The 15,548-nt window shown below is 42.3% G+C and overlaps 1 protein-coding gene across 1 annotated transcript in view; it reads right to left on the reverse strand.

The window, feature by feature from the left end:
* LOC124011202 (protein phosphatase 1E-like) overlaps positions 1 to 15,548 on the reverse strand; it is a 90,695-nt gene that overhangs the window by 7,636 nt on the left and 67,511 nt on the right. The window contains exons 2-3 of the mRNA XM_046324328.1: positions 3,926 to 4,047; positions 199 to 398 (exon numbers count right to left, since the gene is read on the reverse strand). Of these exons, the coding sequence (XP_046180284.1) occupies positions 199 to 398; positions 3,926 to 4,047 (322 nt within the window). The remainder of the gene's footprint in view (positions 1 to 198; positions 399 to 3,925; positions 4,048 to 15,548) is intronic.

Here is a 15,548-nt window from a genome sequence, read left to right on the forward strand (position 1 = left end):
GTGGTTAGAATCTTCTATCCTCATTAACCATGCTAGAGTGAACTGATCCTAGATCTGTGGTTAAGGACGACTCTGTTCATGCTTACCTGTATGTTGAACTGATCCTAGACCTGTGGTTAATGACTACTATGTTCATGCTTACCTCTATGATGAACTGCTCCTAGACCTGTGGTTAATGACTACTCTGTTCATGCTTACCTGTATGTTGAAGAGAGTGTTGAAGTCGGGGATGACGATATGTTTGTCCTCCATCTTGCGGCGCATGTTTTTGATGGCGTGGATGGAAGTCTCGTAGTAGGGCTGAGGGCGGCGGCGGTAAGGGAAGTCTTTCAGCCACAGGCAGCATGTTTCACACAGTTTGTTGAAAATGAGCCTGGCAAATGCCACCGACTCAATCTCTAAAAGACGACACGCATAAACAAACACACAAATGGCATGTGATCAGACCACAGGCTCACACACATGCAGTACACTACACACCATACACTATACACTACACACGGATGCATTAGTGCACTGGTGAAAAGAATGGCATTCAGATGCATATAGTCACATGAAAAGAATGTGCCGAATAATATACACGCATGTTTTCACGCACGCACGCACGCACGCACGCACACACGCACGCACACACGCACCCAAAGGATATCCAGCCAACTTGACACAACTGTGGGAAGCAATGGAGTCAATATGGAACGCTTTTGACACCATGAAGAATCCATGCCCTGACGAATTGAGGCTGTTCTGAGAGCAAAAGGGGGTGCAACTCAATATTAGGAAGGTGTTCTTAATGTTTTGTACACTCAGTGTAAATAAAGTACATATATAAACTCAGCAAAAATAGAAACATCCTCTCACTGTCAACTGCATTTATTTTCAGCAAACGTAACATGTGTAAATATTTGTATGAACATAACAAGATTCAACAACTGAGACATACATTGAACAAGTTCCACAGACATGTGACAAACATAAATTGAATAATGTGTCCCTGAACAAAGGGGGGGGTTGTCAAAATCAAAAGTAACAGTATCTGGTGTGGCCACCAGCTGCATTAAGTACATTAAGTGCATCTCCTCCTCATGGACTGCACCAGATTTGCCAGTTCTTGCTGTGCGATGTTACCCCACTCTTCCACCAAGGCACCTGCAAGTTCCTGGACATTTCTGGGGGGAATGACCCTAGCCCTCACCCTCCGATCCAACTGGTCCCAGACGTGCTCAATGGGATTGAGATCCGGGCTCTTCGCTGGCCAAGGCAGAACACTGACATTCCTGTCTTGCAGGAAATCACGCACAGAACGAGCAGTATGGCTGGTATCATTGTCATGCTGGAGGGTCATGTCAGGATCAGCCTGCATGAGGGAGCAGGATGCCTTCCCTGTAACGCACAGCGATGAGATTGCCTGCAATGACAACAAGCTCAGTCTGATGATGCTGTGACACACCACCCCAGACCATGACAACCCTCCACCTCCAAATCGATCCCGCTCCAGAGTACAGGCCTCTGTGTAACGCTCATTCCTTCAACGATAAACCCAAATCCGACAATCACCCCTGGTGAGACAAAACCGCGACTCGTTAGTGAAGAACACTTTTTGCCAGTCCTGTCTGGTCCAGTAACTGTAGGCAACATTGTTGCCGTTTATGTCTGGTGACGACCTGCCTTACAACAGGCCTACAAGCCCTCAGTCCAGCCTCTCTCAGCCTATTGCGGACAGTCTGAGCACTGATGTAGGGATTGTGTGTTCCTGGTGTAACTCGGGCAGTTGTTGTTGCCATCCTGTACCTGTCCATCAGGTGTGATGTTCGGATGTAACGATCCTGTGCAGGTGTTGTTACACGTGGTCTGCCACTGCAAGGACGATCAGCTGTCTGTCCTGTCTCCCTATAACGCTGTCTTGGGTGACTCACAGTACGGACATTGCAATTTATTTCCATGGCCAAATATGCAGTTCTCATGCCTCCTTGCAGCATGCCTAAGGCACGTTCATGCAGATGATCCGGGACCCTGGGCATCGTTCTTTAGGTGTTTTTCAGAGTCAGTAGAAAGGTCTCTTTAGTGTCCTAAGTTGTCATCACTGTGACCTTAATTGCCTACCATCTGTAAGCTGTTAGTATCTTAATGACCATTCCACAGGTGCATGTTCATTAATTGTTTATGGTTAATTGAACAAGCATGGGAAACCCTTTACAATGAAGATCTGTGAAGTTATTTGGATTTTTCCTAATTATCTTTGGAAGACAGGGTCCTGAAAAAGGGAAGTTTCTTTATTTGCTGAGTTTATACAGTACCAGTCAAAAGTTTGACACCTATTCAAGGGTTTTTATTTATTTGTACTATTTTCTCCATTGTAGAATAACAGTGAAGACATCAAAACTATGAAATAACACATATGGAACCATGTAGTAACCAAAAAAGTGTTAAACAAATCAAAATATATTTTATATTATTCAAAGTAGCCACCCTTTTCCTTGATGACAGCTTTGCACACTCTTTGCATTTTCTCAACCAGCTTCATGAGGGAGTCACCTGGAATGCATTTCAATTAACAGGTGTGCCTTGTTAAAGTTAATTTCTGGAATTTATTTCCATCTTAAATTGTTTGAGACAATCAGTTGTGTTGTGAAAAGGTAGGGGTGGTATACAGAAGATAGTCCTATTTGGTAAAAGACCAAGTCCATATTATGGAAAGAACAGCTCAAATAAGCAAAGAGAAACAACAGTCCATCATTACTTTAAGACATGAAGGTCAGTCAATCTGGAAAATTTAAAAAACTTCAAAAGTTTCTTCAAGTGCAGTCTCAAAAACCATAAAGCGCTACGATGAAACTTGCTCTCAAGAGGACCACTACAGGAAAGGATGACGCCGAGTTAGCTCTGCTACAGAGGATACGTTCATTAGAGTTAACAGCACCTCAGATTGCAGCCCAAACAAATGCTTCACTTAGTTCAAGTAACAGATACATCTCAACATCAACTGTTCACAGGAGACTGTGTGAATCAGGCCTTCATGGTTGAATTGCTGCAAAGGAACCACTACTAAAGGACACCAATAATAAGAAGAGACTTGCTTGGGCCAAAAAACATGAGGAATGGACATTAGACCGGTGGAAATCTGTCCTTTGGTCTGATGAGTCCAAATTTGAGATTTTTGGTTGCAGCCCCTGTGTCTTTGTGAGACGCAGAGTAGGTGAACGGATGATCTCCCCATGTGTGGTTCCCACCGTGAAGCATGGCGGAGGTGGTGTGATGGAATGGGGCTGCTTTTCTGGTGACACTGTCAGTGATTTATTTTGAATTCACATTCTTAAAATAATGTGTTGATCCTAACTGACCTAAAACAGGGAATTTTTACTAGGATTAAATGTCAGGAATTGTGAAAAACTGAGTTTAAATTTATTTGGCTAAGGTGTATGTAAACTTCAACTATATATATATATATATATATATATATATATATATATATATATATATATATATATATATATATACTCTTCCTGCCTCTTTCTCTCTCTCCCTGGAAAAAACAGAGATCTTAAAGGAGTGTTGCAGAGTTATTTAGACTGCTGTTTCCTTCTCTTCTAAAAGACCTCTGCTCTCGCTTGTTCGCTCCACAGAGTACTTTATTTTGTCACTAACAAAGTAAAGGGAATTATAAGTGACAGTGGATGGCATCAAACTGTGGAATGAGAAAAGTGAGTCAGGAAGTGCAACTGTTTGAATGCTAAGTATTAGATGAGTATACAAATGGTGATTTTTCTAATTTGTCCATGGTGTTGACTGAAACAACACCTAAACTGACAAAGACTTTGAATTTCAGCTAATATATTGTATAACAAGTAACTCTGTCCATACAGTAGCCTAGCTAGGTCAGTACATGACCTGATTTTGCATGTCAGGCATGGGCTGACAGGGGACTCACGGGGGAAAGGGTCTACTCCATCCTCAACAGTCTTCTGGATGTGGTAGATGGAGAGGTCACTCTGCAGAACACTGTCTGCTGTAGACCGTGCCAGGGCAGCCGCCAGGGAGAAGGGGCAGTTACTGTAGGGAAAAAAAGGGAAATGGAGGCGTTATAACAGGAAGGAAGAGAGATCAAAGCGTGGGAGGAAGAGGGAAGAAAGTTGTCATGACGTTGGCCTCTTTGGGTAGAGCAAGCCCCATCCCCCTCTCCCTGCCTCCCCCTTGCCTCCTTCAACTAGGTTGCTGTGGTCAGAGAGACGTCGTAAATTCCTGAGGATCTCCTCATGGACACACAGTATAGAGAGAGTACATTTTCAGAGAGAACAAAGTAATTCCTTCCACCTCACAGATAAGATGAATGAGTGAGTATGATACTGTTGTATAATTGTGTAATATGATTTTGGACTACAAAATACAATTCTCTTTTGATTTGAACTAAATCAGAGGACCGCCCCTGAGCCCAGTTAGGGTCAGACATCCTGGGACAGCCCTTTTCGGCCCTTCCGAATAAAACCCCCACTCAGGTTTTCGATCGGCAGACCGAGCTTACCTTAATTACGAGATGGCGAAAGGTTGCAGACCATGTTTTTCTCCATTAGAAGGACAAAGGTTGTAGATCATTGCTGAAAATTTTAACCATACCACGTGGTTAAACTCTTAGACTATCGATACCGACAGAATAAGAACAAGTCTTTGATATTAATTACTAGTCTGCAGCTAGGAATTCGGTATCATTGAACGCGAAGAACGACAACCACCGAAACATCCATTCTATAACGAATGTCACTCTGAACTATTCCCTCTAACCACGACAGAGAGAGAGGGAGAGAGATGGACAATTCTACAAAATAAATGCATTTTTCACCAGTGATCAAGATGACACACTGAGCGTAAATACAGTGGGGAGAACAAGTATTTGATACACTGCCGATTTTGCAGGTTTTCCTACTTAAAAAGCATATAGTTGAATGAACCAAACTTCCATCCGTTTTGCAACAAAGCACTAAAGTAATACTGCAAAGAATGTGGCAAAGGAATTTTTTTTTTCCTGAATACAAAGCGTTATGTTTTGGGCATATCCAACACATGAGTACCAATTTCCATATTTTCAACTATGGTGGTGTCTGCATCATGGGTATGCTTGTCATCAAGGACTGGGGAGTTTAAAAAAAATAAACGTAATGAAGCTAAGCACATACAAAATCCTAGATGAAAACCTGGTTCAGTCTGCTTTCCACCAGACACTGTGAAACAAATTCACCTTTCAGCAGATCAATAACCTAAAACACAACACCAAATATACACTGGAGTTGCTTACCAAGGAAACACTGGCCGAGTTAAAGTTTGACTTAAATTTGCTTGACAATCTTCAGCAAGACTTGAATTGCTGTCAAGCAATGATCAACAACCAACTTGAATTTTGAAAATATACAGTGGGGAGAACATGTATTTTCTACAGTGCCGATTTTGCAGGTTTTCCGACTTACAAAGCATGTAGAGGTCTGTAATTTTTATCATAGGTACACTTAATCTGTGAGAGACGGAATCTAAAACAAAAAATCCAGAAAATCACATTGTATGATTTTTAAGTAATTAATTGCATGACATAAGTATTTGATCACCTACCAACCACCTACCAACCAGTAAGAATTCTGGCTCTCACATACCTGTTAGTTTTTCTTTAAGAAGCCCTCTTTTCTTTTCTTGGAGAAGCCTGTTCTCCACTCATTACCTGTATTAACTGCACCTGTTTGAACTCTTTACCTGTATAAAAGACACCTGTCCACACACTCAATCAAACAGACTCCAACCTCTCCACAATGGCCAAGATCAGAGAGCTGTGTAAGGACATCAGGGATAAAATTCTAGACCTGCACAAGGCCGGGATGGGCGACAGGAGAATAGGTAAGCAGCTTGGTGAGAAGGCAACAACTGTTGGCGCAATTATTAGAAAATGGAAGAAGTTCAATATGACGGTCAATCACCCTCGGTCTGAGGCTCCATGCAAGATCTCACCTCATGGGGAATCAATGATCATGAGGAAGGTGAGGGATCAGCCCAGAACTGCACGGCAGGACCTGGTCAATGACCTGAAGAGAGCTCGGACCACAGTCTCAAAGAAAACCATTAGTAAAACACTACGCCGTCATGGATTAAAATCTTGCAGCGCTCAAGCCAGCGCATGTCCAGGACCGTCTGAAGTTTGCCAATGACCATCTGGATGATCCAGAGGAGGAATGGGAGAAGGTCATGTGGTCTGATGAGACAAAAATAGAGCTTTTTGGTCTAAACTCCACTCGCTGTGTTTGGAGGAAGAAGAAGGATGAGTACAACCCCAAGAACACCATCCCAACCGTGAAGCATGGAGGTGGAAACATAATTCTTTGGGGATGATTTTCTGCAAAGGGGACAGGACGTCTGCACCATATTGAGGGGAGGATGGATAGGGCAATGTATCGCGAGATCTTGGCCAACAATCTTCTTCCCTCAGTAAGAGCAAAAGATGGTTCGTGGCTGGGTCTTCCAGCATGACAACGACCCGAAACACACAGCCAGGGCAACTAAGGAGTGGCTCCGTAAGAAGCATCTCAAGGTCCTGGAGTGGCCTAGCCAGTCTCCAGACCTGAACCCAATAGAAAATCTTTGGAGGGAGCTGAAAGTCCGTATTGCCCAGCGACAGCCCCGAAATCTGAAGAATCTGGAGAAGGTCTGTATGGAGGAGTGTGCCAAAATCCCTGCTGCAGTATGTGCAAACCTGGTCAAGAACTACAGGTAACGTATGATCTCTGTAATTGCAAACAAAAGTTTCTGTACCAAATATTAAGTTCTGCTTTTCTGATGTATCAAATACTTATGTCATGCAATAAAATGCAAATTAATTACTTAAAAATCATACAATGTGATGTTCTGGATTTATGTTTTAGATTCTGTCTCTCACAGTTGAAGTGTACCTATGATAAAAATGACAGACCTCTACATACCTCTACATGCTTTGTAAGTAAGAAAACCTGCCAAATCGGCAGTGTATCAAATACTTGTTCTCCCCACTGTATATTAGTGGGTTTTTTCCCCTTTAATTAAAAATAATAAATCATTTTTCTTCCACTTTAACGTTACACATTATTTTGTGTAGATCATTAACAAAAAAATACAATTAAATCCATTTGAATCCTACTTTATAACAAAATGTGAAGAAATCCAAGGGGGATGAATTCCTAACTGTATGATAAGCACTGTATATGGGGGTAACCAAAGTGACTCAGCCTAGCTACTCTATAAGAGGAATGCTCAAATTAACATGAGATAACTTTACATATCTCAGATAACAGGTTAAATGTCTCTTTGTGCCAAGTGCCATACACGTTCACATTCCATCTTATTGCGGGTAAGCAGTGATAACCAGTCTAGCTACAATACCTGTTTAACATATTGGGTCAAGTGTAACAATTATCATCGGGGAAGTTGATATCTTTTTGGCAGAGACTCATACAAAGTAAAAACATTTACAGCATCCTCTGAAATGTAGATCATGTTGAAACTGCAGCTGCATTAATAACATTTGATAGCAAGGTCATAGGTTATTTTTAACTGCACAATATTCTAATTTAGATCGAGAAGTTAAGAATGAGTCAAAGTTGATCTTAAGCCTAAAATGTGATTATCTCTACTCCAGATACTACAGTCTATTAACTCAGGCAAAGATTATTTGACTAATTGCTGGTTAATGTAATAATAATAATAATGTATGCCATTTAGCAGACGCTTTTATCCAAAGCCAAAGATGGACTGTCTCAAACCACATCTGTATTTATTTATTTTTGCTCCTACTGTAACCACAGAGTTAGTTTTACCACAATAACTGACTGACAAGTATTGCATTAACACTATTTGATATGTGCATCAATGTTTTACAAACCCCAAAATATCCTAGCATTGTAAGAGCCATCCTCTACCAACTGAGCTACAGAGGAGATTTGTTGTATTCTAAATTAGACTCTAATGGTCTAGTACAGGTAGCCAGGTTAGTATCAGTGCTTATATAACTCCTGTGTTACTAGAGAGCAGTTGGCAGGATATTCTCTGGGGTTTAAAGTTGGTGGTGTGTGTGTAGAGAGCTGGACAAGAGAAGCAGAGAGCTTTTCCTGACACCCACACACACGCGTGGTCATCCCACCCATCCTACAACGAGTAGGAGATCAACATAAGGCCTCCTATACCACTGGTGGTTTTCCAAAAGAGTCACGATTATTCTGAAACCACTACAATTCAATGTGTTAATGTTGAGTGCTGAGATGAGTCAATTTAAAACACAGTACAAAATCTATTTTGACTGAACACATTTTTGATTCCTCTCTTGTATCATTTTATTCACCAACAATCTAACTCTCAAATAAACCCTCTTTCAAGTTGGACCCACTTGCTCATAAAAAAACACTACTCTACCTGAATGTGGAGAGGACAGGGAGTGGGTAGATGGCCTGAGGTTGTGTGGTGGGAGGCGTGTGCGTTGGTATGAGTGTACAGTTTTGTATGTGTGTGTAGGAAGATAATGTGGGGTGGATCTGTGGTTAAGTGGTGTGTGTGAAAAAATACATGACATAGGTAAGGCATGGTCTCTCTATATGTGATTATATGGATGACAGTGCTACAGCGAGAGAGAGAGATGCTAACAGCCTCATTGGTCCCAAGCTGCCATCTTTGCTAGTCCACCTCCTCCGCGTTTCCATTCATAGAAATTCTGTCTTTCTTCCTCGCTCTTTCTCTCTCGCTAGCTCACATACTCTGCCACTGCCTTGCTGAGAGGGGCGTGTGCCGACGTGGGTAGCCCTCATTGGCTGAGGGACTCCGGCACATTCGTCAGCAGCCAATAAGGTCCCCCCTCTGCTTGTGCGACACAGTGAAGTCAGATCAGTGTGAAGGAATGGGGATGAGGAGGAGAGAGAGGCTCTTTTCACACATTTATCTCTGTGAATTCTATTTTACAAACCTAACTACGTGCATTGCTTCTCATCGTGACGACAACAGATACAATGTGTTAGAGCTTCACATCTTGCAGTTTTTTTCATCTATTGGCTGACAACTCCTTTACTGGGTTATTTCTATATACATTGCCTTCAGAAAGTATTCAGAGCCCTTGACCTTTTCCACTTTTAGATGTGTTACAGCCTGAATTTAAAATGGATTGAGATTGTCACTTACCTACACACAATACCCCATAATGTCAAAGTGGAAATGTGTTTTTAGAAATGTTTACAAATCAATTCAAAATTAAAAGCTGAAATGTCTTGAGCCAATTAGTATTCAACCCCTTTGTTTTTGCAAGCCTAAATAAGTTGAGGAGTAAACATTTGCTTAACAAGGTCCCTCAGTCGAATAGTGAATTTCACGCACAGATTCAACCAAAAAGACCAGGGAGCTTTTCTAATGCCTCGCAAAGAAGGGCACAGATTGGTAGTTGGATTTTAAAAAATCAGACACTGAATATTTTGAGCCTAGTGAAGCTATTAATTAGGCTTTGGATGGTGTATCAATACACTTAGTCACTACAGAGTTACAGGCATCCTTCCTTACTGAGTTGACGGAGAGGAAGGAAACCGCTCAGGGATTTCACCATGAGGCCAGTGGTGACTAAAACAGTTACAGAGTTTAATGGCTGTGATAGAAGAACACTGACGATGGATCAACAACTTTGTAGTTACTTTACAAAACAAACCTAAATGGCCGAGTGAAAAGAAGGAAGCCTGTACAGAATAAACATATTCCAAAACATCCATCCTTTTTCCAACAAAGCACTAAAGTAATACTGCAAAAAATGTGGCAAAGTAATTCACTTTTTGTCCTGAATACAAAGCTTTACATACATATACCACTTTACATATTTTCAACTATGCTGGTGTTTGCATCAAGCAAACGCTCTTGCATCTGCTTAACAAGTTACATAAAAAGTTGCATGAACTGTGTGCAATAATAGTGTTTAACATGATTTGTTAATGACTACCTCATCTCTGTACCCCACACATACATTTATCTGTAAGGTCCCTCAGCCGAGCAGTGAATTTCAAACACATATTCCACAACAAAGATCAGGGAGGTTTTCCAGTGCCGCACAAAGAAGTGCACCTATTGGTAGATGAAAATAACACACAAAAAAACAGACATTGAATATCCCTTTGAGCATGGCGAAGTTATTCATTAAACTGTGGATGGTGTATCGATACAGCCAGTCACTACAGAGATACAGATGCCCTTCCTAACTCAGTATCCAGAAAGGAAGGAGACCGCTCAGGGATTTCACCATGAGGCCAATGGTGACTTTAAAACAGTTACAGAGAAAGGAGAAAACTGAGGAGGATCAACAACATATAGCTACTCCACAATACTAACATAAATGGCAGAGTGAAAAGAAGGAAGCCTGTACAGAATACATATTTTTCCAAAACATGCATCCTGTTTGCAATAAGGCACTAAAGTAAACTTTATGTCCTGAATACAAATAATCATTTTTGGGGCAAATAAAACACAACACATTACTGAGTACCACTCTTCATATTTTAAAACATGGTGGTGACTGCATCATGTTATGGTATGCTTGTCATTGCCTAGGGAGTGTTTTAGGATAAAAATAAACATAAGAGCGCTAACCATAGGCAAAATCCTAGAGGAAAACCTGGTTCAGTCTGCTTTCCAACAGACTGAGAGACAAATTTGCCTTTCAGCAGGACAATAACCTAAAAAAGAAGGCCATATACTGGAGTTACTTACCAAGATAACATTGAAAGTTCCCGAGTTACAGTTACAGTTTTGACTAAAATCACTTTGAAAATTGAAAATGGCTGTCTAGCAATGAATACGTCAAGGGGTATGAATACTTTCTGAAGGGACTTTATACAGTTGATTCCATATCTATAATTGAGGCCCTATAGGAGCTTTTTATATTCTCCCCATGCCAGCTAGTCTACAGCGAAACTCCTTATCATCATGGGCGATGTTACCGATTGCATGGTCTAGATCTGTATTGACTTCCATAGCGTAGCTGTGAGTCTGGGAGAAACAGAGCGTAGCGTAGAGGGCTTTACTGCAGCTTACTGCAGCTGCTGTCTGTGGAGGTGAAAGATCTGGGTCGGGGAGCCTTGCTTTGACGTCATACTGAGAGAGAGGAGGCTCAGCTCGGCTTCACTACTGCACAGAGGGAGGAAGAGACAGAACGACAGAGACAGGATGAGGGAGGAACAGTGGGAGAGAGAAAGAGACTCACCATAACCTCAGATTGAGAACTAGTACCTCTCTCTGAAGTGTATTTATCAAATGTAAAAGACTGCTGGCAGCTCCACTGTTCTAGTCTCCCAGAGACGTCTCTCACTGAAAATGAACATAATGTTCATAAGGATCCCAGTGAATCCTCTCTTTAGTGTTCTCTCTCTCTTTCTTGCAAACCTGAGTTCTTCTCTTTTCCTTACTAATTCCCCTCCTGTGTCACAGGGGGTTTGGTGGGCTCTTTATTCCCTTAGCTGATCAGGTTATCTACAGCAGGAATGTGTGTGCTTTTCATTTTAGAAACAACTATGGCTGGGGAAAAGGCGGGTGTGAGAAGCTCAATCAGACGAACTTGGACTCAAAAATGAAATACGAAAAAAATACCAAGAAAAATACCAAGAACTGGGCCAAGATATGAGAAGTGGCCAACAAGGGATCAACTTTGGGCCATAACACTGTCAACATCACGTAAAACCACTAGATGTAGACATGTTTAGATCCGGTCTGTTTTATGGCCTGTTTTTGTGTTGTGGATTTGTCTCCCTGCTAGCACAGTGCCATTAAGTAATTAATGAATCTATCCATCCATGTGGAAGGAGCTTGCAAGCACAATAAGTAGACATTGTTATGGATGCCTCGTTTCAAGGAGGTTCCCCTGGGGGTTTTGTTAACTATGGCAGAATGAAAGCGTATCCATCGTCGCATGACAGATGAGTCAGTCTCAAAGAGGACATTCTGTAGATAACAGAGGAGGCTGGTGGTAGGAGCCATAGGAGGACAGGCTCATTGTAATGGCTGGAATGGAATTGATGGAACGATATCAAACATATGGAAACCATATGTTTGACTCCATTCCAGTGATTCCATTCCAGACATTACAATGAGCATGTCCTCCTACAGCTCACCCCACCAGCCTCCACTGGTGGAGAAGCAATCTGCCATGATCCACATAAACAGGACTCTGCTACAATTCCTCCTGGGCACTATTGGCATATGATTCTCACCGATATCTACAGCTACGCAGTAGGAAATCTTTACACAAAGAAAAGAAAAGGTTGCAAAGTGAGCACCTTGGCTACTTTACAGTCTAGCATGAACCTGTGACATGGCTGAAGGACTCTATCAAGGCTCTGGCAACTAACACTGTGTTGCATGTAAATGAAAAGGAGAGACTGAGCTATGCTTATTGACTCAGGAACAACATAAATGGAAGTCATCGTGTTCCTGGTACTTGGAATATACATTTCTAATAGGGTGGCTGAGGATGGACTCTCATTCTCTCAGTGATATTGGTCCCCTAATAATATTGGGATGGCTGATTTTAGTATCACTCCCTATCACTCCCTAAATGTCTACTGTTGAATGCTTGATAAAGACTCTTGAAGGCAAATGGCTATTTTTACTCATAATGGCTCTTCCTTATGGAAGCTGTTATGTTCATAGAGCCCCTGGATATTTGAGGGTTAGGGTTTGATTTCAACCATGCCCACTAACACAGGATGATAACGCCTAGGGAGAATTATCATGCAAAGAGAAACGGCTGTGCTGAATGCGCTCTATCCAATCGTACGGCAGAACCTACAGACAGTGGAACAGACCTGCCCACAAAATACAGCGCCTCAGACTTGTTTACAGAAGACAACACATCGGCAATGTTATGTTAAAATAACACTTGGCCCCTAAGCCCTTTATAGAGTGACCACTTGCTGATGTGTTTGATAGTGATCATGGTCTACCACTGTTTTGGGCTAAATAGAATTGAGACGATGCGCACTTGTATTGCAACTGCCATTTGTCAATATTACAAAATTCACAACTCATTTGCGAGCATCTTGCGTTCCATCACGACCTGTTTTGTAACATGATTCGCTATGAAACACTGCCAGACAGACTCACACGGTAATAGATAGTGAGAAAGTTTTTACATTTACATTTAAGTCATTTAGCAGACGCTCTTATCCAGAGCGACTTACAAATTGGTGCATTCACCTTATGACATCCAGTGGAACAGTCACTTTACAATAGTGCATCTAAATCTTAAAGGGGGGGTGAGAGGGATTACTTATCCTATCCTAGGTATTCCTTAAAGAGGTGAGGTTTCAGGTGTCTCCGGAAGGTGGTGATTGACTCCGCTGTCCTGGCGTCGTGAGGGAGTTTGTTCCACCATTGGGGGGGCCAGAGCAGCGAACAGTTTTGACTGGGCTGAGCGGGAGCTGTACTTCCTCAGTGGTAGGGAGGCGAGCAGGCCAGTGGATGAACGCAGTGCCCTTGTTTGGGTGTAGGGCCTGATCAGAGCCTGGAGGTACTGAGGTGCCGTTCCCCTCACAGCTCCGTAGGCAAGCACCATGGTCTTGTAGCGGATGCGAGCTTCAACTGGAAGCCAGTGGAGAGAACGGAGGAGCGACGTGAGAGTGTGACGTGAGAGAACTTGGGAAGGTTGAACACCAGACGGGCTGCGGCGTTCTGGATGAGTTGAAGGGGTTTAATGGCACAGGCAGGGAGCCCAGCCAACAGCGAGTTGCAGTAATCCAGACGGGAGATGACAAGTGCCTGGATTAGGACCTGCGCCGCTTCCTGTGTGAGGCAGGGTCGTACTCTGCGGATGTTGTAGAGCATGAACCTACAGGAACGGGCCACCGCCTTGATGTTGGTTGAGAACGACAGGGTGTTGTCCAGGATCACGCCAAGGTTCTTAGCGCTTTGGGAGAAGGACACAATGGAGTTGTCAACCGTGATGGCGAACCTTTGCTACGGACTCGATAAGATGATTTAGCTAGCGTCACCTGCCTGCACAATGTGCCTGCTAGCTACTATCTAGCTTCATTGACAAAAACAGAGATGGAAATTAGCTAGCTAATGATTTTGGGAACTGATAAACATTGTGTAGCTTGTGCTTTATTTACGATAGTTTGTGACACCTTGCTGATGAAGTTGCAGACAGGTTCTCAGAAATTGTCCCACTGGATGTCATAAGGTGAATGCACCAATTTGTAAGTCGCTCTGGATAAGAGCGTCTGCTAAATGACTTAAATGTAAATGTAAATGTAAATCAGTCCTGCACGGCAGCTGACTTGATACTGTCTGGAGTGAGTGCACTACTAGTTTAATTTTTTTTAAATGTAGTGGGGCAAAAAAGTATTTTGGCTCATCCTGACATGACCCTCCAGCATGACAATGCCACCTGTCATACTGCTCGTTCTGTGCGTGATTTCCTGCAAGACAGGAATGTCAGTGTTCTGCTATGGCCAGCGAAGAGCCCGGGTCTCAATCCCATTGAGCACGTCTGGGACCTATTGGATCGGAGGGTGAGGGCTAGGGTCATTCCCCCAAGAAATTGCAGGTGCCTTTGTGGATGAGTGGGGTAACACCTCATAGCAAGAACTGGCACATCTGGTGCAGTCCATGAGGAGGAGATGCACTGCAGTACTTAATGCAGATTTTGACCCCCCGCCCCCTTTGTTCAGGGACACATTATTACATTTCTGTTAGTCACATGTCTGTGGAACTTGTTCAGTTTATGTCTCAGTTGTTGAATCTTATGTTAATACAAATATTTACACATGTTAAGTTTGCTGAAAATAAACGAAGTTGACAGTGAGAGGACATTTCTTTTTTTGCTGAGTTTATGTAGACTACTTATATGTACAGTTGTCGGAAGTTTACATACACTTTGGTTGGAGTCATTAAAACTTGTTTTCAACTAACTATAGTTTTGGCAAGTCGGTTCTACTTTTTGCGTGACACAAGTCATTTTTCCAACAGTTGTTTAGAGACAGATTATTTCACTGTATCACAATTCCAGTGGATCAGACGTTTACATACACTAAGTTGACTGTGCCTTTATACAGCTTGGAAAATACCAGAAATTATTTAATGGCTTTAGAAGCTTCTGATAGGCTAATTGACATCATTTGAGTCAATTGGAGGTGTACATGTGGATGTATTTCAAGGCCTACCTTCAAACGCAGTGCCTCTTTGTTTGACATCATGGGAAAATCAAAAGAAATTGGAGACCTTCACATGTCTGGTTCATTCTTTGGGAGCAATTTCGAAACGCCTGAAGGTACCACATTCATCTGTACAAACAATAGTACGCAAGTATAAACACCATGGGACCATGCAGCTATCATACCTCTCAGGAAGGTCTCCTAGAGATGAACGTACTTTGGTGCGAAACGTGCTAATCAATCCCAGAACAACAGCAAAGGACCTTGTGAAGATGCTGGAGGAAACAGGTACAAAAGTATCTATATCCACAGTAAAAACGAGTCCTATATCGACATAACCTGAAAGGCCGCTCAGCAAGGAAGAAACCACTGCTCTAAAAC

This window comes from Oncorhynchus gorbuscha, linkage group LG02, assembly GCF_021184085.1.
Source record: "Oncorhynchus gorbuscha isolate QuinsamMale2020 ecotype Even-year linkage group LG02, OgorEven_v1.0, whole genome shotgun sequence".
NCBI lineage: Eukaryota > Metazoa > Chordata > Actinopteri > Salmoniformes > Salmonidae > Oncorhynchus > Oncorhynchus gorbuscha.